General features: G+C 60.7%; 4 protein-coding genes across 4 annotated transcripts; 2 read left to right on the top strand and 2 right to left on the bottom strand.

Moving 5' to 3' along the window:
* Nucleotides 1-764: 764 nt before the first annotated feature.
* VTJ83DRAFT_6688 (uncharacterized protein) lies at nucleotides 765-1,964 on the top strand (the record flags this gene model as incomplete). Its single annotated transcript, XM_071013426.1, has 4 exons — nucleotides 765-880; nucleotides 1,033-1,452; nucleotides 1,512-1,844; nucleotides 1,913-1,964. The coding sequence occupies 4 exons, from the start codon at nucleotides 765-767 to the stop codon at nucleotides 1,962-1,964; spliced, it is 921 nt and encodes a 306-aa protein (XP_070864315.1).
* A 526-nt stretch (nucleotides 1,965-2,490) lies between these two features.
* Nucleotides 2,491-4,338, bottom strand: VTJ83DRAFT_6687 (uncharacterized protein; the record flags this gene model as incomplete). Its single annotated transcript, XM_071013425.1, has 1 exon — nucleotides 2,491-4,338. One exon carries the CDS (start codon nucleotides 4,336-4,338, stop codon nucleotides 2,491-2,493), a length of 1,848 nt encoding a protein of 615 aa, XP_070864314.1.
* A 651-nt stretch (nucleotides 4,339-4,989) lies between these two features.
* Nucleotides 4,990-6,633, bottom strand: VTJ83DRAFT_6686 (uncharacterized protein; the record flags this gene model as incomplete). The annotated part of the gene is made up of 3 exons (XM_071013424.1): nucleotides 4,990-6,213; nucleotides 6,289-6,303; nucleotides 6,379-6,633. The coding sequence occupies 3 exons, from the start codon at nucleotides 6,631-6,633 to the stop codon at nucleotides 4,990-4,992; spliced, it is 1,494 nt and encodes a 497-aa protein (XP_070864313.1).
* Nucleotides 6,634-9,622: 2,989 nt separating this feature from the next.
* On the top strand, nucleotides 9,623-13,735 carry VTJ83DRAFT_6685 (uncharacterized protein; the record flags this gene model as incomplete). Its single annotated transcript, XM_071013423.1, has 2 exons — nucleotides 9,623-9,783; nucleotides 10,078-13,735. The coding sequence occupies 2 exons, from the start codon at nucleotides 9,623-9,625 to the stop codon at nucleotides 13,733-13,735; spliced, it is 3,819 nt and encodes a 1,272-aa protein (XP_070864312.1).
* Between the last annotated feature and the right edge of the window lie 11,750 nt (nucleotides 13,736-25,485).

The following is a 25,485-nucleotide window of genomic DNA, read 5'->3' as shown; positions in this document are numbered from 1 at the left end:
ACGGTGCCAATGATATTACGTACCCGACGGGATCGATACGTCAGGGTACCTACGGTACCTACCTTACGGACCCCTCAGTGAATTGCCAACACTGCAAGACACATCTACCATCTGGTTGTGCAAACAGTGGCGACGGTAGAGATCCCCCCCTCCCCGGATGTCCGACACGGAGAGCAGTGGGGGGTTCTGCAGCGAAATGCCATGGCGACAGTTCCCTATTACCGTGTACTAGTAGGTAGTGGGTTGAGTTGGAGGGGGACGGGAGCATAAGGAAGCCTCGGGCCTGGACCGAGAGGGTAGGCTTTGGCGCGAAATGGCCCACTCAACCCGACGCCAAGCCTTTGCCCCAAAGACCCGCGAATGGACCTCACCGGACCTGCCCCGCTGCCCCGCTGCCCCGCGGTTTCGGCCTTTGCATACTGCGTATCCTGTGCCTGAGGTGGCCCGGATGGCCCGTGCACGACCCGCTTCCGTTTCCTGTCCGGGATTTGCCGACCAAACTTTTTTTCCAGGCTGGACTTTTCCCGAACTTGAGCCAGAAATCCAGGACGGGGACCAACGCCTCCTGCTTCACTTTCTCCAAAAAGGCTCATTGCCAACCACACCTCCGCCAAACCGCTCACCAGGCCCCCAATTGACTGCTGCCAGACCCTCGAGGCTGTTGTAGCGCCAGGAACACCACTCTCCCCTCAGCTCCTTGTTCTTTCGTTCCTCCCTTTCGTTTTTTTCATCCTTTTTCCATATCCCCCTTCCCTCTCACAAAAATGGCGACCAAGACCGAGACACAGCAGCTGAGCGGCGTCCAGCTCTACTCCCGCTTCGCCCTCGCCGGCGCCGTCTGCTGCTCCATCACCCACGGTGTCCTGACGCCCGTTGATGTGTAGGTGCTCCCCCCCCTCCCCCCCCCCTCCCTCTTTCTCACCCCGCCGCGTCGTGCTCCTCCTTCTTATTCCGGCGTGCCCTCTTCCCTCGACGGTGCGGGCGAACCGGCGGCGAACTCGCGGCTAACCGGCTCTCTTTGCTCGCCCGCAGCGTCAAGACCCGCATCCAGCTCGACCCCGTCACCTACAACAATGGCATGATCGGCGGGTTCAGGAAGGTGGTGCAGAACGAGGGCGCCGGTGCTCTTCTCACCGGCGTCGGCCCCACCTTCGCCGGCTACTTCCTCCAGGGCGCCCTGAAGTTCGGCGGCTATGAGTTCTTCAAGCAGCAGTCCATCAACTTCCTCGGCTACGACACCGCCTCCAAGTACCGGACAGGCGTCTACCTCGCCTCGTCCGCCCTCGCCGAGTTCTTCGCCGATATTGCCCTGTGCCCGCTCGAGGCCACCCGTATCCGTCTCGTCTCGGAGCCCACCTTCGCCAGCGGCCTGGTCAGCGGCTTCGGCAAGATGCTGAAGACTGAGGGCGTCGGCGCCTTCTACGCCGGCTTCGGCCCCATCCTGTTCAAGCAGTACGTTTCCCTCTTTCTCTCCGAGGGGCGCAATGGTCTCGCTCACACGGAAACCCCAGGGTCCCCTACACCATGGCCAAGTTCGTCGTGTACGAGAAGGTCGCCGAGTCCGTCTACCGCGTCTACCCCAAGAAGGACATGTCGGACGGTCTCCAGACCACCGTCAACCTCGGCAGCGGTCTCGTTGCCGGTCTGGCCGCCGCCGTCGTCTCCCAGCCCGCCGACACCATGCTCAGCAAGATCAACAAGACCAAGGCCGCCCCCGGCGAGGGCACCACCGCCCGCCTCATCAAGATCGCCAAGGAGCTCGGCTTCCGCGGCTCGTACTCGGGCATCGGTGCCCGTCTCTTCATGGTCGGCACCCTCACCGCCTTCCAGTTCGCCATCTATGGGTACGTTTCCGCTCCGCCTCTTGCTTTGTCCTGCTCTTTGGCTTTCTTGCTAACCCGGGCTTCTCTAGTGACGTCAAGCGCATGCTCGGCGCCACCGCCGGCGTTGAGATCTCCAAATAAATTACCCGCCGACAGCAGCAGGGGTAATGCGTTGGGTGAGAGAGGGGGCGCGATGATGGGTGGGGTCCAGTGGTGGTGGTGGTTCCTCGGTTTCGGGGCCTGGAAGACTGCTCTACTACCCGCCTGCGGACCGTGGCTGCACTCCTTCGGGTACCGGTACGAAGCAGGCCACGGGGATTCTAGGCCAGGAGATGATCCTTTTCATTTTGTTATCTGCAACTCTGGGGTGGGATCTGGGTTTGTTTTGGCTCCGGCGAAAATGCTTCACATAGAGCATAGAGCGCTTGGGCAAGCGCGCATCCTGCCAGAGGGTTGGCTGTACAATAGTCCAGAGCACCTTATAGAGTTTTCTCACGGGCTTGTTGTTGTGTCTGCACGTACGTACGCGCGCGTCTACGGGTGCGTGTGCGTGTGAGCGTCTATGTGTGCATGGTATGCATGTGCGTGTCTGTATGTGTCTGCCAAGCCCATAGGCTGGTAGCAACCTATACGAGCGGCGGGTTGCTCAGATATCCCAACGGCCGCTTTAGACAACCACTCCTCTCTGCGCCCATCCACCTCTCCCCTTCCACGCCCACAGGACCAGCCCGCAAGCAATCCACACGCTCCCCGCCATGGCCCAAAACGCGGGCGCGTAGCACTCCCTGCCGTAGCACAAATGATTGTTGCCCTCGTTCCCAGGGGTGTTTTCTTGCTGCTGCTGCTGCTGCTGCCCGACCGCCCGCGTGTACACGGCCGAGTACACCACCCCCCACACGGTGGCCCCGAGGGCGGGGAACATGGCCACGATGCCCCAGTTGGTGGCAAAGTTCTCGACGCCCCAGATGACGGTGATGATGATGGGCGTGAGGCTGAAGACGGCGCCGTACCCGGCGCCGACCAGGGACGAGACGAGCCAGAAGCGGTCGCCGTGGTCCTGGGCCACGCCCGAGGCGAGGAGGGACAGGCCGAGGGAGAGCAGGAGGGCCGACGCCAGGAGGAAGGCGACGCGGGAGAGGGCGAAGCGCCGGGCCGGGGCGGGGGCCGCGGGGGCGGCGAGCTGGATGTGCTGGGCCGGCGGGTTGGGCGCGAGCAGGTCGGTGAGCGTGCCGGTGAGGAGGCGGGCGACGGTGCTGGTGAGGCCGACGATGGAGACGTGCGTCGCCGGTGAGGTTTGGCGCGGAGGGTCCGACAGAGGGTCCGGGGCGGCGGGAGGGTAGAGGGTCTTGATGACGGTGCCGAGATTGTTGATGAAGGCCTCGCCGGGGCCGATCATGAAGAAGAAGCCCAGGGCGAAGCACCACATGGTGTGGTCTGTGAGGAAGCGGCGGGTTTCGGCGTTGAGGACAAAGTGCTTCCGGAGCTGGGCGAAGGACCGGTCGGCGGCAGCGTCTTTGCCGCCCGCTCCGGGGGCGGGGGCCGTGCCGTTGACGGGGGTGGCTCCGTCCTCGCGGTCGTCGGCGGAAGAAGCGTCGCGCCTCTCATCGAGCGTGCCGTATCCGTTCTCGGCCCGGCCCGGACTGAAGATGGCGCTGCCGTCAAGAATTCCGCTCCGCTCGAGCTCCTCCACGGCCTCCTCGATCAGGTCCTCCTCGTTGACGATGCGCAGGCTGAACGATCCCAGGATGCCCACCACGACGAGCAGCGCCGCGAGGAAGAGAAAGAAGCGCACCACATCCACCTCGTCGCCCGGGGCGCCAAACAGCCTGCTCCCGACCTGGCTCAGCCACATCCCGCTCAGCCCAAACGCCGCGATCGGCAGAGCGACGGCCAGCCCGCGATGCTTTCCCCTCCCAAAGTTCTTGGCGCACGTCGCCACGGCGCTCATGTACATGGAACACGTCCCCACGCCGATCGCCACGAACGACAGCACCATCACCACGTACCACCGCTGGCCCTCCCCGTCATTGTCCCCGACCCGCAGGCCGGCGCGATAGTAAGCCCCCGCCGCGCCGGCATACCCGGCCCCGAACGACGCCGCCGCCAGCAGCGCCAGCGGCGCCGGGCCCGCGCGGTCGCACAGATACCCCAGCAGCGACACGGGCACGTACATGGCCACGCTCGCGGCCGAGGCGAGGCCGTTGACGCGGTATTGGGAGTAGTTCAGGCGGGACTGGAGGGTGGGCGCGTAGAGGGAGAAGGCGGTGACGGAGCCGGCGCAGAGGGCCGACAGCAGCGCGGCGACGAGGGAGATGAGGCGGCGGCGGCCGGAGTTGGACCGGGAGGTGGTAGAGAAGGTGGAGGAGGAGAAGGAGGAGGAGCGCGTCGAGGCGGGCCGGCTGGCGGAAGCCGGGAGGGAGGTAGGGGAGTACGTGGCTAGGAGGGGGGTTCGTTCGGGAGATTGGTTGTCGGAGGTGGCGCCGACGGGCGGAGGACGGTTCTGGGCGCGCGCCATTTTGAAGGAAGCTATGCTACAGGTGGTTTGTGATGGGATCAGCAGACGATGAGAACGATGATGATGATAACGAGGAGCGGCGCTTTGGAATTGGCCCGATAAGACCGCCGAGCAGGAGGTGATGATGGACGGATTCTGACTAGATATCTCGCATCTTCACTAAGCAGGAGTAGTCAAGCGCGGGCCGAAGGGACCACGGGAAACACGGGGAAAAAGGATGAGGATGGGATGTTGGGGGGGAGAGGGTTACGTTTGTTGTTCTGGGACAGGCTGGAGCAATTGCCCATGTGACGTTATCAGGAGCGGATAACCCCAGGCTGAAGCAGCCAATGACGGTAAGCGTGGGGCCTGTGCGCTGTCCATTACGCAGTACTGCGTACAGCGTATACTATAGTATACACAGTACTATAATAGTACAGTGCTGTGGGGCCAAGACACCACAAGGCATTACACGTACGCAGTATTAAGTCCCCTGATGACGGGATCCCCAGGTGAACCCGGACATTGTTTTGTTGGTTGATCATCCTTTCGCCTCCAACCTCCCACCTTCAACCTTCCACTTGTGCGAAAAGACACGGAAGCTCCTGCAGGGTCTTTGGAATCATTACGATGACCAATAACTCGATTCGAATCCCAATGGATGGGGTGGTGTCACGAAGCACTTGTGTCGATCTGGTCCCGGGAACCTGACTTTGGCTGTCCCCTCCTCTTGCCTGTCACCAAGCGAACCCCCCACATCAGCCATTCGCCAACGCTCTCGTTGTTTTCTCTCGCCTTCTCCAGCCCGCCTCGGCGAAGCCCGCCCGGGAGCATCAGCCACACCAGGGTCAAGACGATGAGGAGGGCCAGGACGATGGGCTGCAGCACCTCCACGCCCTTCTTCTCCGCGATGGCGCCCACGGCAAAGGGGACCGCGGCCGCGCCGCCGCCGCCAAACGCCGCCGCGAACCCGATGGCCGAGACGTGGTAGTCGCGCGGCAGCAATTTGGTGGCCACCACGATGGCCGCAGGGAACAGCGGGCCCATGAAGAAGCCCACAAACGTCACGAAGACGGCCGACGCCGCAATGTTGGGCACCACCCAGTAGAGCACCTCCAGCGCCACCGACAGCAGCAAATACGCCGTCAGGGCCATCTTCTCCCCGATCCGGCCCGTCACGAACCCCAGCATCACCCGCCCGGCCGTCAGCCCCAGCCAGAAGAAAGTCGACACCAGGCCCGCCAGGAACGGCTCGGCATGCCGCACCCTCAGCATAAACGTCGTGATCCACCCGCTCAGCGACACCTCCGCCCCGACCGCCCCGAGCAGGAATATGGCCAGGAGCCACACGACGGGCAGCCTCAGCGCCGCCCTCGTCGTCGCGCCCTTGCCGCCGTCCGCCGCCGCCAGCGTCATGGCCTCGCGGTGCACCTGGGCCGTGGCGCGCCAGAACGCCGGCACGAGCAGCGGGATCGCCAGCGCGTCGAGGCCGAGCATGAGGTAGTAGAACGTGTACCACGCGAGCTGGCCCTTGGTGACCATGGCGGTGGCAACGAGCGGGCCGATGGTGGCGCCGAGGCCGTACCACCCGTGCAGGACGCCGAGCAGCTCGTTGGCGCGGTGCATGTTTCCGATCCAGGCGTTCCAGGCCGAGTCCTCGATGCCGTTGCCGAAGCCCAGCAGGACGAGGACAACGGGAAGGACGGGGTACGGCGGGTGGAAGACGAGGGGCAGCATGCCGGCCAGGCGGCACACGGGGGCGATGATGGCGATGCCGCGCTGGCCGAAGCGGTGGTGGACCCGGTTGTTGAGGAGGGCCGCGAGGATGTAGCCTGCGAAAGGGGAGAGGAAGATGAGCGAGACGACGGTGTAGGTGAGGGAGTAGTAGGATTCGATCTGATGCTGGTTAGCAAGCGCCCCTTGGGGGCTCATGAACAGGCAAGGGAAGCAGGTTCAGTAAGGTCACCGTACGTAGGGAAGCAAGGCCTGGACGGAGGCAGCGAAGTGTTAGTGTCATCTGAGCTGACCGAAAGGGGGGTCAAAAGGGGGGGGTCAACATACACCGATGGCAGCGTCGGTCATGCCCATGAGGAAGAACGTGTACAGCGTTCCGACGAAGCGGAGGATGCTGACGGCCGATTCATTCCACCGCGGCAACTCGGGTGACGGTGATGGCGTTGTCGTCGTCGAGCTAGGGGTCCCCAGCTCCTCCTCGGCGGTGCTGCGGTTGACCTCGACCTTCTCGGGGTCGCCGCCGCCCTTGTGGCAGACAGCCTCGACGGTGCTGTCCGCTGCAGAATCGCTGTTCTGAGCCATGTTTTCCGAGATTGCGCGACACAACCTTGGAAGTGCTTTGAACAAGGCGACCAATTCGGATCCAAAACCACAACAACCACAGCAGGCCGGCCCCAGGGTCTCGGCCGCTTTTCTATCCTCCGTACCTAGTCAGAGCCCTGGTGGTGAATCCGTCGTCCGCTGGCAGATGGCAAAACCCTTGGAAGCTCCCGCACCCCTCAGGAGGCGCAGCACCCATCCCACGATCAATCAGTCGGTCAGGGCGCTGGAACTTGATGATGAATTGGCACCCCCCTATCAATTAGTCGGTCAGGGCGCTGGAACTGGGCGATGAATTGAAAGAGAGAGAAAGCCATCGTGTCTAGCCTGCTCGTATAAGTAGGTGCGGGATGGATTGGTCAGACCGCCGTGGTGCATCGGGTCCATGTGGGTCGGAAGCACGCGACGGAGTCTCCTACCCCGGACCGAACCCCATCTCGCGTATGTACCCATGTATGTACTCCTTCAGCATCAGCCAGCGGCTGGTGCCATCCACACAAACACCAAGACCTCTGAGGATTGCCGGTCGGTGCCGTATCCGCCCCGAGAATTTGGCCCTTTTGGCAACTCAATGGACCAAGCGGCCAACAGGAAACGACCGGAGGGGACGGGGCTTCGACGGCTTCCTCTGTCCGAAGTTCAGCCGGCCGGGCCGGGGTCCGCCTCCCGCCTACCCGCCGTCCGCACCATGAAAGGCAGCTCCGCACCCGCTGCCGCCACCGCCTGTCCCCGTTCTGCACCGAGCGATGTCACGCTCCTGGAAAATCCTCGGGACAAAAGAGACGGATGGTCTGGACGGTTTCGAGTGTGACATGCGCTCGAAATGGAGGGATAGGTGGGGGATGGAAGGAAGGGTACATGACTACTAGTAATTTACGGATATCGCCTTCGCATGTGCATTCCGGGGGCGGAGCAGCGTGGACTCGGGGGTCCCACCAGCCGAAGATTTGGCGGGCGCGGGCCGGAGCGGGCTGGGTCGAGGAGAAGTGGATTGCTTGAGGGGATCAGACTTGGTCCCAGCCATGATCATCCCTGCGACTCTCTCAAACACTATTAGAGAATGGAAGCTAGAGATACATACCACATCCTCCGGGCTGCTAACCTAATTACCTTACACGAAGTGCAAGGTGGGGATCCTACACCCGCTTCTTCACTTGATCCAAAACAGGCAACTCCGCTCCCAGTTTGTGATGGAGGCTGCTTCGCTGGCCAAGTCCTCAACCAGACATCCTCTCGCCTTTGACCGATACCTAAAGTAAGGTGCCTTCTGGTTCCCAATAAATCAATGTGAATAGCATGATGAATGATGATGTACAGGATGACCAAGGTACCTGAAGGGAGCTTCGTATCTGAAAAAAAAAAAAAAAAAATCCCTGGTCACACGAACGACCGGCTGCCCCCCACCCACACCTACACGACAGGACAACCTCCGCTCTATCAGGGCTGATGGTTCGTCATCATCTAGCCATATGGTCGCGTAATTGTTGCCAGTCGGCTGCTCGCTGTCGGTTGCATTTTTCAGCGCAATAGGATCGTCGCGCAACAACATCACATTTGGGGCAATTCGTTGAACCTGGAGTTCATTCGAAGGAGAGAAAGCAGTCGTTCGTCGGCGCTCTGTTTCCCCGAGGTGGATGGTTGCCAAGACCAGGTTGCTTCTACACAGTACCTAGTTTCAGGTTTCCCAGCTTTCAGAATGCCACTTTGAGTTTTTATACTACGTACTTGTTTGTCTTCCTCGCATCGGGGGTGCCTGGAAGAGGTTCCATCAGAGCTGGTTCCTCCGCAAAGCACCTCCTCCCTTCCCTTGAGGAAAAGACGCATAGAACTATATACACAGTAACTTCAAAGAAAATAGATCGTTTGGCCAAATGCCAGCCTTATGTAGTTGTTGAAGGAACTAAGAGCTTCTTCTTCATCTTCCTGTTCCTAACGGCCCCGTCGCATGAACGTAGCGTATGTAGGCTGCTCCCGCGAGATGGCCTTCCCGTTCCCTTGGCGTCAAATCGGATCAACGCCACATCCGATTCTGGCTGGTCCATCCGACAGGGGTCTCGGGCTTTGGGTAGCGCACCCAAGCCTCCGGCACACCAGGGTTGGAGGCTTGGCTTTGCGAAATGTCAGAGGGACCCACGGGAGCATTCCCCGGATCTGCAGAGCCGCAACACCAAACGTCACTTCGTCGCGTCCCGCGTCGCGATCTCGACGTCTCTTCATCCGCCCGCCCGCGCTTCCGCCGCCATCCGCCGCGCCCCGTAACCCAACGATTGGGACGAGACGACCGTAGCCCTTCCGTCCATCGATCCCCGTCTGTCCGACAAGTGATATCGTTGCGAGTTGGCATTCGTCCCGTCTTCGACACCTCCCGTCGTCGTCGTCGTCGAGCCTCGCGCGCCGCCGCCTTGACGTCCTGAAACTACAATATTCGCTAGAAATACTACGACCCGAGCCTGTATCGTAGCCAATGCGATCGCGCGCTCGGCGAACCATCGTCGTTGACATGGACAAGCGTGTCTGAACCACGCCCGTCCTGCTGGTCTATCTGGTAACAAAGCCTTTGACACTGGGATTCTTTGTCTTATCCCTACCACGTCTCGAGAGATGGTGCTGGGAAGTCAAGCTGTCTTACTGGCGTCGTCTTGCGTGTCTCAACTGTTGGCCAGTGGATGGAAGTGTCCTTTCCTGTGCTGGACGCTGCAAAAGTGCGCGAAAGCGCGGGAATGAAAACCTTAGAGTTTTAGGTTTTGGTTCTGGGAATCCCCCCCTCTCGGCGCACCTTCCCCGTGGTGCATTGATCCATGGGCCCCGCGGCGAGTTGCCTGCCCCTCCTGTCCCTCCTGCCCCTCCTTCCACTTGGACTCAAAAGTTTTCGAATTTCCTCTTCTCCTCCTCCTTCCTTCTTCCTTTTTCTTCCCACAACACGGCAGCATCGTTCTGGTCGCAACCACCACCGTCGCCGCCGCCACTAACGATGCCCTCGCAAGCCCCAACAAGCCCGTGCGCCACGCGCAAGAGCCGTGGGTCGCGCGAGACCACGCCTGCCGTTCTCACCGGCAGAATCTTTCGTCGCCGCTGCCCCTCCGTCTCGCCGGGCACCCGGCGGTCTCGTCTTCTTCGCGGCCGCGACGCCATGTAAGTTCAGTCCCGTCGATCGACCCCGAGCCACCGATCAAGCGATGGATCAGCTTGGCTGGTCTTTCTTTTTCTTTTTCCTCCGCTTGTTTCTTCTGTTCGCTCTTTCTCTCTCTGTTTCTCTCTGTCTCTGTCTCTTTCTCTGTGTCTCTCTCTTTCTTTCTTTTTTTTTTTTTTTTTTTTCGAACCGACCCAACTTGCTGGCCGGTCGGTTCGACGCACGTTCGACAAAAACAATCACCAGACAAAGCATGGACCGAGTTGGCTAATTTGTTCTTGTCCATCGTTCTTCAGCGCGCGTCTTCTCAAATCCCCTGCCCCGCCCCGCCTGCCTTCCGCTTCTCTTCCCTGGCCGCCCCGGGAGCCCTCCGCCTCTCCCGCCAGCTCCGTCTCCTCGGTCTCTCTCTCCCTGCCACCCTCCACCACCAACTCTCCCTCCGCCGCCCTGCCCGCCACCCCGATCGCCCCTCGGGGTTTCGCCAGCGAGACTCGTCGCTTCCGCCAGCGTCGCGGAGAAGAGGGCGACGACAACTTCGCCCGAGGCTTGTACCTGGCAATCCGCAACGACCAGCGCATGCGGAATTGCCGGTGCGGCTCACCAGCGATCTTCTCGTCGCGCGAGGAGGCCGAGAACGGATCCGGCCATTTGCGTTTCTTCCTGGTCGGCGACGAGAGGCGCTCGCTGCGTGTGCTCCAGCGCAAGGACGATTTCATTTGGCACTGCCGCTGCCGCCACCACAGACGTTTGCCGGAGTTCAAGCTGCTCCTCAACGAGAACGGCAAGCGCCGTGCCGAGGACGGCGAGCTGGATCTGCTCGCGCGGATCCAAGAATCGCCGACCGAGAAGAGGGCCAGGCGCGTGGAGCGCATCGTCTCAGCCGCTACCGAGCCCACCGTCGCACACGAGCAGCAGCAGCAGCAACAAGAGCAACAAGCGAAGGCCACGACCTCCACCACCACCACCACCACCAACAACAACAACAACAACAAGTTTCTTCTCACCAAGGCCCGCATCTTCATCAATCGCGCTGTCGCCGCCATGGGCGCTCCCATCACGACCGCGCTAGCCAAGATGCGCCATACATTGGGCCGCGAGGCCTACGAAGCTGTCGACACGCGCCGCGAGGACCCCGCCACCGGCAGCATTGTTGTCAAGCGTTTGAAGCGCTACACGGCGCATCCGTCCACCTGGAAAGACCCGGACGACGGCTTCGAAAACCTGGCGTGGGCCAACGATGCCCGGAAACGCGTGGGTCGCGAGACGATTGACTTCCTCCTCGCCAACTTCAAGTCGCAGATCCGGAGCATCGAGGACGGCAAGCTCGTCGAGTGCGACTCTATCGAGGACATTGAGGATTGCGTCGACGACGATACGGATGTTGGCGCCAGCATCGGGTTGCACCTGTACCGGGACTACCGGTTCGGGCCCGTCGATGATCGCGATCCGCCCGAAAAGGTCGACGCCGTTTTGAACAAGGCCTTGAGGGAATACGACAGCCGCCTCAGGGCGTGCGTTAGCGTCATGGAAGTCGTCTACCACGAGGAGGTCATCGACCGTCTCAAGCAGCAGTACGACGCTCCGCCTCGACACCTGCCTCTCGGAAACGTCGAGTTCCGGAAGGACGCCATGGACGTCGGCCGCTTCCTCCTTTTCCTTCGCGAGGCCGCTCTCGTTCGCCCGATCCCGAGAGCCACGCCCGAAGCCCTGGCCCAGATCACGGTGGATGTTAATGCCGTCCACAAGCAAGAGATGGTCCCGAGCTACATCGAAGTGGAGCGCGAAATGACCAACGACATGCCTGGTCATTTCCCGCTTGACCCTCCGGTTCTCGAGGACGTGTCCCCTAACAAGGTCGACGTCCCGGGGATTTACGATGCTCGGTATCCGGAGCCGGACAAGGCCGACGACTGGGACAAGAGGATCAACCCCGGCCAGTACAAGCTCATTTCGAAACCCAAGGGCATCCTCAAGCCGTCCAAGGAGTGGGCAGAGCCCGGCTCGCCTCGCTACGTTGCAACCCCGCAGAAGAAGAGGAACCTGTCCTTCGTCTCCCCCGTCTCTCGTTTCGTCCCGCCCGCCCGCATCCCCTCCAAGATCATGACGGAGGAGCAGGCCAAGAACATCGAGCATCGCAAGATCAAGGCCGAGGTCCTTGGCGATGAGCACTCGAAGAAACAACTCGAGGAGGCCCATTTCGTCGGCGGCCTGTTCGAACTGCGGCCAGACAGCAAGTCGCTGGACCGCGAGATGGGCCTGAAACACTACGAGGAGAGGTACGGGCGCTTCATTCGCGGCCTGAAATCCGACATGGACAGGCTGCACGAGGTCGAAAAGAAGCGGCAAGAAGAAGAACGGCGTCGCCGCTGCCCACCGCGGATGCGCCGTCTGAAGTTGCACCGCAACTCGGACGGCAAGCTCGAGGTCACCTTCGTTTCTCCCGTCGTTTCCCGCCGCACAACCAACTACAAGACGAGCAGCTACGACGATGACGACGACGAGATCGCTCGCAGTCCCGTGCTCATGAACCCGTTCCCGCCCCGCCCTTCGCCTCCGCCAAAGCCTCCCCGCAAAACCCTGGCCGAGTTCTTTGCCGAGGACGACGATCTCGACCTCATGAACCCCGAGTGGCGCCCTCCCAGGTCCGCGCGCAACTTGCCGGAGCGTCCCGAGCCTCCCATCTTGCGTCCTAGGGACGACGACTACGAGATTGTGAAGAAGCTGTACAGGACGCTCCCCCCGCGCGAGGATGCGCAGAAGCCCGCGGCACCCCAGACCGCGGAGAACCCCGAGCCGCACGACGATGCTGCGGGATCGGGGCCGCACGACGCTACCAAGGAGCACCCGGCGGCCGATGCTGCTCAAGAGCCCGGGCCGCACGACGATGCCCAAGAGCCTGCAGCGACAGGCGCCGAGGAAGCCTTTGCCGGCGATAAGACGGTCTTGGGCGACGATGGCGATGCTCTCTTGGCGCCCTCCATCGAGATGCTGGAGCAGCTGCATCTCGATCGCCAAATCGAGGCGGAGCTCCGCGCCGGCGTTCTCCGCCAGATTGAGGAAAAGAAGCGTCTGGAAGAGGAGCGCCGTCGCGAGGAGCAGCGCCGCCTCGAAGAAGAGCGTCGCCGCCAGGAAGAGGAACGCCTCCGCGAGGAAGCCGCCCGGCGCCAGAGGGAGGCCGATGAAGAGGCCGCGCGCACGGGGCTTCGGGCACCACAGCGCCCGCTCATCACCGACCTCTCGGACGAGTGGGACAACCGCGTCATCAACGCCGCCCGGGCGAACCCCAGCTCGGAGCTCTGCAAGACCCTCGAGGGCCAGCCGCTCACGAGGCGCGATTTCGAGGAGAAGCTGCTGCCGCCCACCGCGTGGCTCAACGACAACGTCATCATCGGCAGCATCCTGTACATCGCCGAGTACGTCAACACCTCCACGGGCGCGGCCGACCAGGAGCCCAAGTGCTCGGCTCTCACCTCGTATTTCTGGCCGCGCCTCATGTCGCACGGTCCCAGCGGCTGCGGTCGTCTTTTGCGTAGGGCCGGACTCCGCAAGCAAAACCTGCTGGACATCGACACGATCCTCATTCCGATCTGCGAGGCGAGCCACTGGACTCTGGCGGTCATCCGTCCCAGCCGACGCACCGTCTCCCACCTCGACTCTATGCGGGGGGGCCGTGGTCACGAGTCGGTCAAGCGCAAGCTGCTCGAGCTGGTCAGGTTCATCCTCGAAGACCGGTTCGTCGAGGACGAGTGGAGCGCCGTCGACTACGAGGCGCCCCTCCAAACCAACGGCTGGGACTGCGGCGTCTTCACCATCACCAACGCCATCTGCCTGGCTCTCGGCATCAACCCCCGGCTCGCCTACAGGGCCAACCAGCTCACGCTCCAGCGGAGGCGTCTCGCGGCTGTCCTTTTGAATGAAGGGTTCAAGGGCGACTTTTCGCTTGACGGGGTTTGATGTTTCGATGCGGAGATGACGACTTTGCCCCCCTGAGCCACACCAACCAACCCTTCTTTCACGCCGCCTCACCTTCGCCTCGCCTGCCGCCGTCCGAACCAACGGCGAGCCTATTTCACCGGTCCAAACGAACCGCTTGCGCTAATGAGCGCCGAATCCATTGAGAAAGAGGCACATGGAATCCCAGTGCCAACACATCATCATCGCTTCCCTCCACATCACCCCCCATGCTCACTCACATGCCGACCACCCGACCTCCTCTGCCGCCGTCCGAACCAACGGCGAGCCTATTCCAAAAGCTGAAACCAACAGCTTGCGCCATTGAGCGTTGATTGAACAACCCATCGGGGAAAAACCAACCACGTCGGGCGATCCGGGCGTGCTCACATCACACACCAACAAAACCGGTTCATAGACTGCATCATGACATGACATGGCACGGGGTCAACATCACGGCGTTCCGGGGGAAAAACGGCTTTCTCATTTGGCGCGGTCTCTGTTTCTTTTTTCTTTTCTCAGCAACGAGGAAGCTGGGGGATGGGATCTACCTTCCACTTCTTCTGCGGAGCATGGTTGGCGTCTGGATATGGACCTGGTTCAGAACATCAGGATGAGAGAAGGGGAAAAGGCTGGAGCATCGATCACGGTCAGGAACTGCGTGTGTGGTGAGAAGGAGGTCGGGTCTTGTTTGGGCTGTTTCCTCCGTTGTTTTGTGCTTGTACAGCTGCTCTGATCGGCCTTGGACGTCCATGGGACTACATTTCTGTGTTTGATACCCCCGGCTGCGAAGGGAGGTTCGCTGGTCGTTTGGTCATGTGTTTTGGGAGCTCTTGGTGCGCCGAAAAGAGGCGCTGGATATGGAGAATGAATGGGTTGTGGCCGAATACAAGCTGTCATTGCCATTTCATTCGAACGCTTCGTCTGGACCTATGGTAGATGACGGAGTGTGGACTACTCCTTGCCTAGCCATCAGCTGCGCTTCCCACCCTATGGTACAGGCCTCACAACCTCGACGGTGTTCAGAACCCGTTGCTCTCCCAATGGACTACGGTGAGCCGCAGCATTCTTCGGCTCGATTCTCACGCTGCATAGACTAGCTGCACAAGGGCAGTCGTCTTCGCACAGACCATATCTGATGCAGTGGCGTGGTCGGGGCCGCTGCAAGAGAGAGGGGTTTGCTTGTTGAGGAGGGGAAACGACAAGGGACGTCGATACACTAGGCTCGATACCGCTGCCATGGTAACGTCAGGGCGGGAGAGAGAAGCTTGTCATGGAGATCAGTGCGCATTTCTTTTTTTTGGCATGGAGTTCATGTGGTGAGAGAGAGAGAGAGAGAGTGGAAGGCCTGGGAGCCAAAGTTCACATCGGGGAGGGGGGTTGAGGAGAATTCGACCTTTGAACCCCCCCCCCCCCCCCAAAAGAAGATGTTCGAGATCATGCCATATGACCCATGTGCCGGCTTTTGCGAACACGATAACCAGCCTTGGAACAACTATAGTAGAACAGGAGTGTGCCATTCGCGTGCTACCTTTCCATCCAGCCCACGCTTCCCATCCCGGGCACGATGCCCAGGGACGCTATTCCCACTCTGGGTCCCAAGAAGGTGAGGATGAACAGCCCCGGACGGCCCCGTACTCCCCTTACCCAGCCTCTCACGCGTCACCGTTCTCGACGGCCTGGCGTCGACCCTCCGAGGTTCACAGTCAGGCGCTGGTCAGCGCCCATGTCGTCTCCTATCCGTACTAGTGCACGTCCTCTGGGGTTGCTTCTCTGCTCGACCCCTTGCCTTCTGCGGAGAACAGGGACAGGAGCCATCATGCCGACGCAAGCCCACCCTAGCGGACGGTCCCTGTCAGCACCTTTGACAGGTTGGTCTACACTATCAATAGCATCAGGCCATTCCAGCTCCTGACTAGCTGTGGCCCCACTTGACATCGTGGCCGGTCTCGTGGTGTATGTAAGTGAGCATCCCGAGAACGGGGCCAACGGCGGTACCTGGCTTCCATTCGCCTTGGCCACGTGGTTCCTCATGGGGGAACTTTGATGTCTCGGTCGGCTTGGTGGTGTTCCAGCTACCGACGAGAACCGTGGAGAAGGATGCCGCCTTTGCAGCGTATCGTACCTAGGACCGCTGCATGCTGTCATGCCGCAGCCTCGTCTCTGCAGGCAGATGCATCCCCGGTCTCGTAGCGCATCTCGCAGCTCCCGGGATAGCCAGCTGGCTAGCCAACCATCCCCCTCTCAGCCAGCGGCGATGATGCCCAACGAGAAACCCCACCGAGAGTCGCTCTCCTTGGGCATGTCCCGTTTTCCATCAAGTTCCCGCGCGGCCCTTTTGCTTCCCCGCATGCGCGCCCGTTGCCCTGCTGCTACCCCAGACGTCCCGCGGCAGGACGCGATGCCACATAACGCGACGCTGCTCGGTAGTAGTGTCGACCAAAACTCGCATGATGTCGACGTTGCTGTGTCAGAAAGTCCCCCCTCCCCCCACGCGGAGAGGGGCCGGCGCTCGGCATGGCAGCCCACTGACAGAGTACCTTCCTCTTCCCAAGCCCACGGCCGTTGGTAAGCAAACGGCCCTGTACGTGCTATGGAGGGGAGAGAGAGAGAGAGAGAATCAACGGTGGCAGCGTCAACGACGGCGGCAGCTGTCAAAGCATCAAGCCAATGTCACCCACGCCACCTCAGGACCAGCTGAAAGCACAAAGGGCATACACACACATCTACACCGTTCCCCTCCCCCTCTCCCTCCCGTCCGTGGGTTTCCATATCCGACCTGAGAGCTCTCCAGATCATAGCTTGGCCAAGTCCCAGTTGGACGGCCAACGTGCGAGGGGGGAGGGGGGCCAGATGCAGCATCCGACCCCCCGGCCGAGGCTGGATATCGCGACGCGGGGAAGAGGCTTCTGGGACGCTAGTTAGGTAGGTATTGGATTCTCTGAATCGCGGACGCCCCCTTCTCCAACGATAGCCGTAAACGTATAACGTTAGCTATACGCCTACTTTACATAACGCTAGGTCAGCAAGGGCGCCGTGGTTATCAAACAGCCGCGATAGCAGAGCTCGGGGCGAAAAGGGCTCCTGGTTTGCAACGGGCCCTCCTCCTCGTCTCCTCTGCTTTCCTCTGGCCTCCCCTCCCCCACCACTCTTATCATCGTGTCACGTCAGGTCACGTCACTTCATGAGGGCTTATCCACCCGTCGTGTGGTGTGTGTGCGTGTATGCGCGTGTCTACGCAGTAGATACGCTCTGCGTGCGTGCGCGTGTGTCTCCCGTGCCTGCGTCAACTCCAGTTTTCCCCAGCTGCCGATCCTCCCTCCCGAGATGCCCTGCGTCATGCCCGGGGGGTGGGGTGACGGGGGCCCGTCCCCGGGTCATGCCCTAGGGCGGTATAGCGCCATCGAGCTAGCACTAGCGTACCGGAGGCAGCCGAGGATCTAGCGTATGGAATCATGACGCCAAAAGGCCTTTGCCACAAAACCCTAACCGCAGCGTTGGTTGGTGTGGTTTTTTGAGAGGGAAGGGGGACAAGCCACATGCCTCTCCTCCCGCCCCTCGCCTCCCCCTCCCCCCCCCCCACCCATGCAGGGCCGGTTCAATTTATTTATAGTGATGGTGTGGCTAGTGCTGCGACCCAAGGTTGGGGGGGAAAGCCATGCATGCAGCGCACAGTACCTACGCTAGTGACCTACTAGTCACCTGAGCGCCCGACCGGTACGCTACGGTGCTTGATGCATCCAACGTTTTAGTCGTGTTCATGCTGGGGAAAAGGAAGATCATAGCATGTGCGATATAGGCCGTGATAACGGTTCGGTTCAAGGCCGTTGCGCGTGGTGTTGTTGACGATGATGATAATGACGATGATGATGATGACGGTGGGGGTTGCTGTTGTTTGCGGGCTCCGGCACAGGTGCGCATCGTGCCACTTTGTTTTCTCCCCACGCAAGGTTGGGGGTCACGTCGATTGCTTTTCTTTTTCCAGTGGCTTGTCGTTCCGCGGTCGAATGAATCCACTTCCTTTTTCCCAGAGACAGGCTGATTCAGGGTCATTTTCTCCTGTCCGGAGACGATGTCCGAACGTGCCGACAACCTCCAGCTCCTGGAAATCTCGCAAAAGGTTCGAACCGAGAGAGGAACGCTCTTCTTCTCACCTCGCGACCACCGTCTCCAGGCTCGCTCCCGGTCGAGGGCGCCGGAACGATTCCAGAAGGCCATCCCCACACAAAACCTCCGAAAGGCCCCCCCTCCTCCCCCAGGCGCGCCATCCAAAAGCAACCATGGAAGCCCTCGGGAATGTTAGCAGGGTTACATCGTAGGTCGTTAATCTGAGACGGGGGGCACGTGGGGGAGGGGAGTTCCGGGGGGGGCCGGCGGCAGGGCCGAGAGGCGAGCGCGGCGCGTGAGCGGCCGTCCCAGAAGGGGAAATAGAAGGCGAAACGTCGGGCCAAGGGCCCATGGACGTCATGGCCATCAGATCAGCCCTGGCGGGGGGGGGGGGGGGGAAGTGGCCAGATGTAACGTTTTGACGTTATCGATGGCAGGGCTATGACATCAAAAGCCGAAACGACGTAGCATCTCGGTCGCTAGGCGCAACCTGCCCGTCTCCCACCCTCATCTCCGTTGTGTTGGATCAGGGTCACGAACGGTGCTCCCGACCCGGTTCACGGGTCGCTGTGGTTCCATGGTGCCCACGGCGCCCACGGTGTCCGGGTTAAGGTTTTGTGAGTTTACGGTCGGTTCGGGTGCTGCAATGGAACCCCGGGCTGCGCGGCAACCAACGGATTCCATGGTTGATGTTGATGATGCTCGCCAGAACCACGGCCACCGCGGACGCTGTATGTACTGTAGCATGCAGCCGGTGGACAGCCAAAAGAACCACGGCGGCGTTTGTTTGCATTTTCTTGGGTCATGGAACCCGGAAGCCGTGGAGCAGCGCCCGACCTGGGCTGGAGACGCTGCGGTGAAGGGGACCCGAGCTGGCGGCGTGTACCAGTAGTTAGTACATGCTCTAGCACTAAGTAACAAATTAGTGCATATACGAGTCGAAAGCATGTCTCAGGATGCAAATCTGGGGAAGCTAGTGAGCGGCACGATGCCAATAGTGTGTCTGTACGCACTGGCGACGAGGCGACGTGCCGGCCGGTCTTTGCGCGTCTTTCTCTTGACCACCTCAGCCAGCTGCCACCTCTGTGGTCGCGGTGGCCGTCTTGCTCGCAAGCTACCATGAGCACCGGGGTGGCGTGGGCTTCACGGTACGCGCATGGCTCGCTGAACCGCATCGTTCACCCGCGCTGCCGGAGAATCCGCGGCGCCGCGGGTGAATCCATGGCGCCCTTCGACAGCCATGGCCAGGGGGGAGGGGGGATCAACAAACAACGCAACAGCAGGGCGGAACATCGGTGAGATCTTTCCGATCGCTTCTCTGCCGCTCAGATCCTCGCCGCCCGCAGTAGCGAGAGGACAAGCGAGCAAAGCGACCGGCCCAAGGCATCGTCAATCGTCGACGCATTTCCCCCGAAAACCTTGGCGGGCGAGTTTGACAGCCCGGCTTGGACAAAACAGGCTCGACGAGGCGAGCGAGGGTTCCGCTCGGTGCAACCGACCGGAAAGCCAGCCGGCGGGTGTACTACTGTGTATACGTGTGTCCGAACCCGCCGTCAGCCGCCAGAGCGGGCGGCCGGGGAGCCTTTCTTGCGTGGTGGAGATCCCCGTTGCCGCGTCTACTGTGTACGGAAGGAGGGTAACGACGGCGATGGTTATTGCTCTTGTGTGTATGCATAGTATGTGTGTGTGTATGTGTTTTATGGTCGTTGCTTGGGAGCGTAAAGCAGACGCGCCCTCGGAGAAGCGTTTGCACAAATGGAACCCATGACAAAGAGGATCCATCGCGTTGATGGATTCACCATACGTCTTGGTTTTTCTCAGCTGGAGTCTCTCAGCAGCGAAGCTGATCTGCGATGGCTTCGCCAAGCATGGATATGTGGCCCGATCACACGGCAGGAAAAAAAAAAGAAAAGAATCAGACTACCGGAGAAGGAAAAAAAAAACATCTGTCGATGCGCCCTGTGGCACCGTCGGTCGGCGGCACGCGACGCAAGACAGCCCTCTCACCCCACGCCCGGCCTTTGTTTTTTCCAGTTCTCAGCCGCAGCCTTCTGGAAATCTCATGGAAGGTTCCCGGACGGCAGGCGGCCAACGGCGGACCCCGGTCCACCTTTGCTTGATTACTCCGGCCCGTTCGCAAGTTTTGGCCTGTTTGGTGATCGTCGCCTGTTCGGTCCGCTTCTCTCTGTCTCACTCTCTCCACTCGCCATCAGGCTTCGACCCAATCTCAGGATTCCCAACCTGGAATGTTTTGGGAAATTGACATGCCATGCGATGCGAGTTGCACCACGTCTTTTTTCTTTTTTTTTTTTTTTTTTCTTGTTTGCCACCAGGGGGGAATTACATAACGATTCTCTCTTGCATCTCCGCCACGCCGTTGTTACCCGTGGTTGCTGTTGCGTGATTGGCTGCAAACAAAGAACGGGGGGACGTGGTCGATCGAACGTTGGCACCACCCAGAAGAGGAAGGCTTCTAGAAAAAAAAACGCCCCCCGTGAGCCGCATTGCATTTCACCATTTCATTGTGTTTCCGTTGTTGCATGGTTCCGTGTCCGAATCGGGTTGGTAACCTCGGCGAAAATCCCCGTGTAAGTGACACAAGTGTCAGCAACCACCCAACGGTTCGGCAGAACGGATTTGATGATGGAAACGTTGATGGGTCGGATCTGGGCCGAAAACAGCAGGCAAGCAACCCGACGCCGATCAGATCTCATCGCTCATTCCCGTCTTTGGGCATGCGCCTCGTGCTGGCAGCTCACCGACTACCACAGCCCACCGCCGCCACCGCTGCCATTTGGGGCCAGCTATCCGGCCATCAGGGCGCGGACGGCCCATGAGAGAGAGGATGGGGGGAAAAGCAAAAATAACCCGACATGAATCCGGGCAAGCTCTCAGGTTGTGAGCCGAATTCTTCGCTCGGTCAGGAAGCTGGTGAACCCATCCGTGGCGACCCGTGAACCGGGACGGCCAACTGATCGCTGCAGATACCCGATCGGGAGGGCACGGACACGGTGACGGACCACCGTTTCGCTTGAGCGCGGCATAATTCCATCGGCCAAGCCGTTGCGTCGCTGATGGTTTCGGCCGGAGGAGCACCAACAGACAGCGGCATGGCCTGCCGGTCGTGTTTGTGTGTGTGTGTATACGTACGTACGTGTGTCAAGTTAGCGAGCGAGGGAGGAGAAGCGAGCGAAGAAGGCCCGGCCGAACTGCACACACAGACAGACACGCATGGATGCAGGATACATGGTGCAAAACGATGGTGGTGACGTAGCCTGGTCCGATTTGTAGCGTTATGCACCGGTTGCAAGGATGGAAGCCCTGCGAGATCCTTGAGGGAGCGGGGGAGGATTCTCCCCGCCACAGGTAGGTGGTGGCACAGCCAAAAGGAACGGTGCCACGCTGACATCAGGGCCGTCGACGCTGAAGAAGGAAAAAAAAATCCTTGAAAAGAGAGAGTGGAGAAATTCCCGTTCGTCATGGTACCCAACCATGGAAAGCTCCTTTGTGTTGGTCAGGAGGCGGGTGAGGTCATCTGTCTCCCAGGGCCAGCCTCAGCAGCTTGCCCCGGCACCCCCAACTGCCTCCGTCATCGGGTCCAAGCCCGCCATGTCAAAGGAAGGAGGACGGGATAGTTTTGAAACCGGCGTTTTCTCAGTTGCGCCATGGGAGCACATAGCTACCTAGCGTAGGTAGGTAGGTAGGAAGGTAGGTAGGTAGGGTGGCTGGGATCTCTCGCCTGTCTTCCATCTTGGACGTTTTGACACCCATTTGCATCTTGGACCAACAAAAATGCCGGTCGCCATGCTTTTTCTTGTTTGATATGCGCGGGAACCGTGACGTGACGTGACAACGAGGGTGACAGGTTTTCCGCTCTGCAACGGAGCCGTCTCTGCTGCCCCGCTCTGCGCCCGGACCGGCTCCCTGCACCGGAACGTGGTTAGCGGCCCTGCCCCGTGCGCTGCACCATGGCAAAAACGAAGCGATCGGCGGGCGGGTGGCTTAGCGTTAAGCTCATCTGTCGACGGTCCAGTGCGGGGCGATTAGGAGGTTTTTTTTTTTCCTACTTCTCTCTGAGGGCTGAGGGAGACCTCGTGGGGGAGGGGGGGGCGGGGTTCAGCGTTTGGTCGGCGATCATTCACTTGTGTCGGCACAAAGCTCTGCCAATGAGCATGACGACGGGCCCAGGAAGATAACTACGTAGATAGCAGGGCGCAGATAACGGTAACGGTGACAATCACACCTCTCCGCGGCCGCTAACTCGATGGCGATATCGTTGGCAAACAAGATAGGGAAACCGTTGGCGCATGTTTCGGGGGTTTGGTGGGCGTTGCGGTCTAGTTGGTCGTCGTAGCTACATAGTTACTTGGATGGTTGGTGCCCGACGAGGCTCTAGCCGTCACATGAAGGTTGCGCCTTGCGCTCTCGCAGCGAAGCCGTCGGCGTCCGAGCGGCCAAGCGAAACACACGCGAGGGGAACCATCGAGGCGGTTTGCGAACCTCGGTGTCAATAGCGCATACAAACCGAGGGGCAAGATGCGTCTCGCGGTGTCAAAGCCGCCTCGTTTGGTGCGGATTTGGCGATCAGGGGGGAAACCCGATTCCCAATCGTCCCCGGGTCTTGTCGCACGGACCGTCCTGCTCTTCGAGCTGGTGGAACCGGCGGCCTTTGTTGACCCGACAGGTCGGTGCCGCTAGAGAAGCATCGCGAGGTTTCTCGTTGGTCTACGATGGAGTCCTTTGGTGAACAGCCGCGGCCAGCACATGTACGTATGTAGTACGTTTCTGCTTCTGTTGTTCGAATCGTGAGATCGATTCGCTTCATTCGTCTAGCCGTCCTGCTGTGAAACGGTTCTGGAAGCTTGGCAGACGGACGAGGTGGAACGTGGCCGTACTACTGTGTAGTTATATGGCCGGCCGCGCGTCTGGCTTCCTTTCGTCGAGCAAAAGCTGGCTCGCGGCAGCGCCCCCCTCCGCCATTGTGCGCGCGGGATGGGACGGAATTGTGCCGAAGAGAAGGACGGAATTTCGAAAACGGTTCTACGTTCCACTATGGCCGGGCTCTCCGTCCGTCGAGGTGCCAAGACGCCAACCTGCCGTGACCTATTGGCCATGGTGGGGTTGAAGCAAACTGCCGGGCTGGAGTGCGACAAGGGCCTGCAGCAGCCGTGGCCATGCACGTGCCGCTAGGGCAGGGTGGCTTTTCCAATGCTCTTTGGCCGTTGAAAGAAAAAATCATCAACAACAGCGCCGGGCCAAGTCCCAGAGCGTACCGTGTACACAGTACGTGGGAAGAAGAGCGCGTTGCGCCGCGTCATGCAGTACCGGGATAGGTGTCTAGAAGCAGCTCTGATCGGCCGTGTCTCGCGAGTTCGCGCGCGCGTTCCCCTTGACCCTCTCCGGCAGAAGAGCCTTGGTTTCCACACGGGACGCCCCAGCCGGGCAGTGACCCAAGTACTCTACTGCGTAGTATAACTACATCACCCACAACCGCAGGGGAGAATAGGAGCAAGCAAGTGGGGACGTCTCTGGGCGAACCCCACCGCCAAGGTGGACAAGACGGAGCCGATCCCTGTAGCTGCTCGGCTGGAGTCTGAACGATCAAGCCATGTGGGTCGCGGGCGCAAGGCTGGTTTGGAGGATGGAAGGACATCGGGACCGGCTGTGCTGTTTGTCGCCGTGTCCGTTTTGATGTCAAGCCAGAAACCGGGCAGGCCCGTTTCCCAGGCGCAAAGATGCCGAAACGGAGGCATGTCCGTGTCCGTGTCCGGAGGGCCCTCGAGAGAGCGGGAGGCCATGCACACACACCAGCAGCAAAGATTGCAACGGGCGCATGACTGCAAACCGAACGACGCGCGATCGGGTGACATTGGTGCTGGTTGATAGCTAACGGGCAGTCCGCGAGAGTTGCACCGGGGGGGGGGTGGTGGCATGTTCCCGACATTGCATCATATGCAGCAGGCCATTTCGGCCATGCGCACATGGCACTACTGGTGCGATTCCAATGAATCCGCCCCATCGTGTCATCATCTCCACTGCCAGGACAAAAAGCTACCGCCAGCGGCTCACGCGGGCCACCGGACGACTGTTTGCCTCGCCGGCGACGTGATTGGGCGCGTAGAACGTGGCCTGGCTGCGGTGCACTCAAAGGACGCCGCGCTGATAGGATCGGAAGAAAACTCGCCCTGGCACGTTCCCAACGGGCTGCTGACACCCTGTGGTTGGGCCCCTCCCCTCATCGAAGGTTTCTGGAAGGCCTGCTCGAGGTTCGATAGGCGACGCTGGAATCTGAGATGCGTGGGTAGGGAGGGAGGGTCGTCTGTCCCCACACGCAGCACGACATCGGGCGTGGGTTCAATCCTTTCTTCCCTCGGTTCAACAACACCTGGCTGGGAAGCCCAGGCAACGATGGGTGGTTTGGCCCGGGTGCCGCAGAGCCACGCTGGCAGGCAACGCTTACAAGCTGTCCAGAAGGCGTCGTCGTCGTGGCCCAGTCGCCAAACTTTGCTGCCCTGGTTCGGCCGTCGCCGCTCCGTGCCCGCCTCCATGGCATGACGTTGTGTGGATTTGCTGTGCCAGCGGCCCCCGCCGTGCCGACAGCCTAACCCCCCCCCCCACCCTTCTGGAGCTTCGATGCTCTGGCCACGAAGTCCTGCGATAGTACGCACGGTGGGACCAGGTCGTCAGCGAAACCCGACGGCTGGCCCGCTGCCGGGACACCATTGTGGGAGGGTCCGCGCAGGAATGGGAATGGCCTGGCAACAGGCGGTTGGTGGGCGGGGCGGCGGGGCTTGCAGGGGGGGCTGCCGGCGCTGCGACGGGCGTACATACTACACAGTAGGTACCTAGTAGATGCGGGCGTCTTGTCGCGCAAGAATGCCCTATGCCGAAAAGAAAGAGGCCACCGCTACCTACCCTGCTGCCCCGGGCGCTGAGAGGGGAGCCCCTCAACATCCACCGTTTCAGGAAAGGGAAAAGAAGAAGACTAAGAATGCTAATTGAACGGGCAGGCAAGAGAAACGCGGACGTCCGTCCCGGGCCAGAACAGGCGAGACCGGAGTTCAAGCAGGCGAACCGACCTGAAGCGACCGTTCCCGCTGCCCCTTTTGCCTTGCCCAGAGCCAGTAGGGATCTCCGTTTTCGGTGAAACCCGGCCGCAGGGCAGGAGCGACGGCACAGGTCGCTTGGGGTTGCTGCTGTGGGTTAATCATCCGCAAGAGGGAAGGGGTATTAACCCGTCTCGGTACCCTCCCAGGGCCCCTGTCGGGGTCCTGGACCCCTGCCGCCCTGGGCCCCCCCCCAACTCTCCGTGCCGGCTGCCGATGGATGCTTCCCCAAACCTTCTAAAAGACGGGCGCCTGCATCTGTGCTTTGGTCGGATTTCCGTTTTGATCTCGTTTCTCGACGTCTCTGTCACCGCCGGACGACACCATCACCACCACCATTACCACCAACTCCCATCGCTTTCCCATCGCTCTCATCGCCATCACCCAACCTACCCCGTCACTCACTCGGATACGCAACGGACCGTCCTCGTTCGCCATTCGCTCTGCCGACCACCTAACCAACCCTTTCTTTTCTTCTCGGACGCTGGCCCTCGCTCCGGACACCGCCATCGCCTCTTTGCCATCCTGAGCAAAAAGAAA

Source organism: Remersonia thermophila, chromosome 6 (assembly GCF_042764415.1).
Source record: "Remersonia thermophila strain ATCC 22073 chromosome 6, whole genome shotgun sequence".
Taxonomy (NCBI): domain Eukaryota; kingdom Fungi; phylum Ascomycota; class Sordariomycetes; order Sordariales; family Chaetomiaceae; genus Remersonia; species Remersonia thermophila.
The sequence above is the reverse complement of the archived record's forward strand: the minus strand, read 5'-3'. Positions and strand labels throughout refer to the sequence as shown.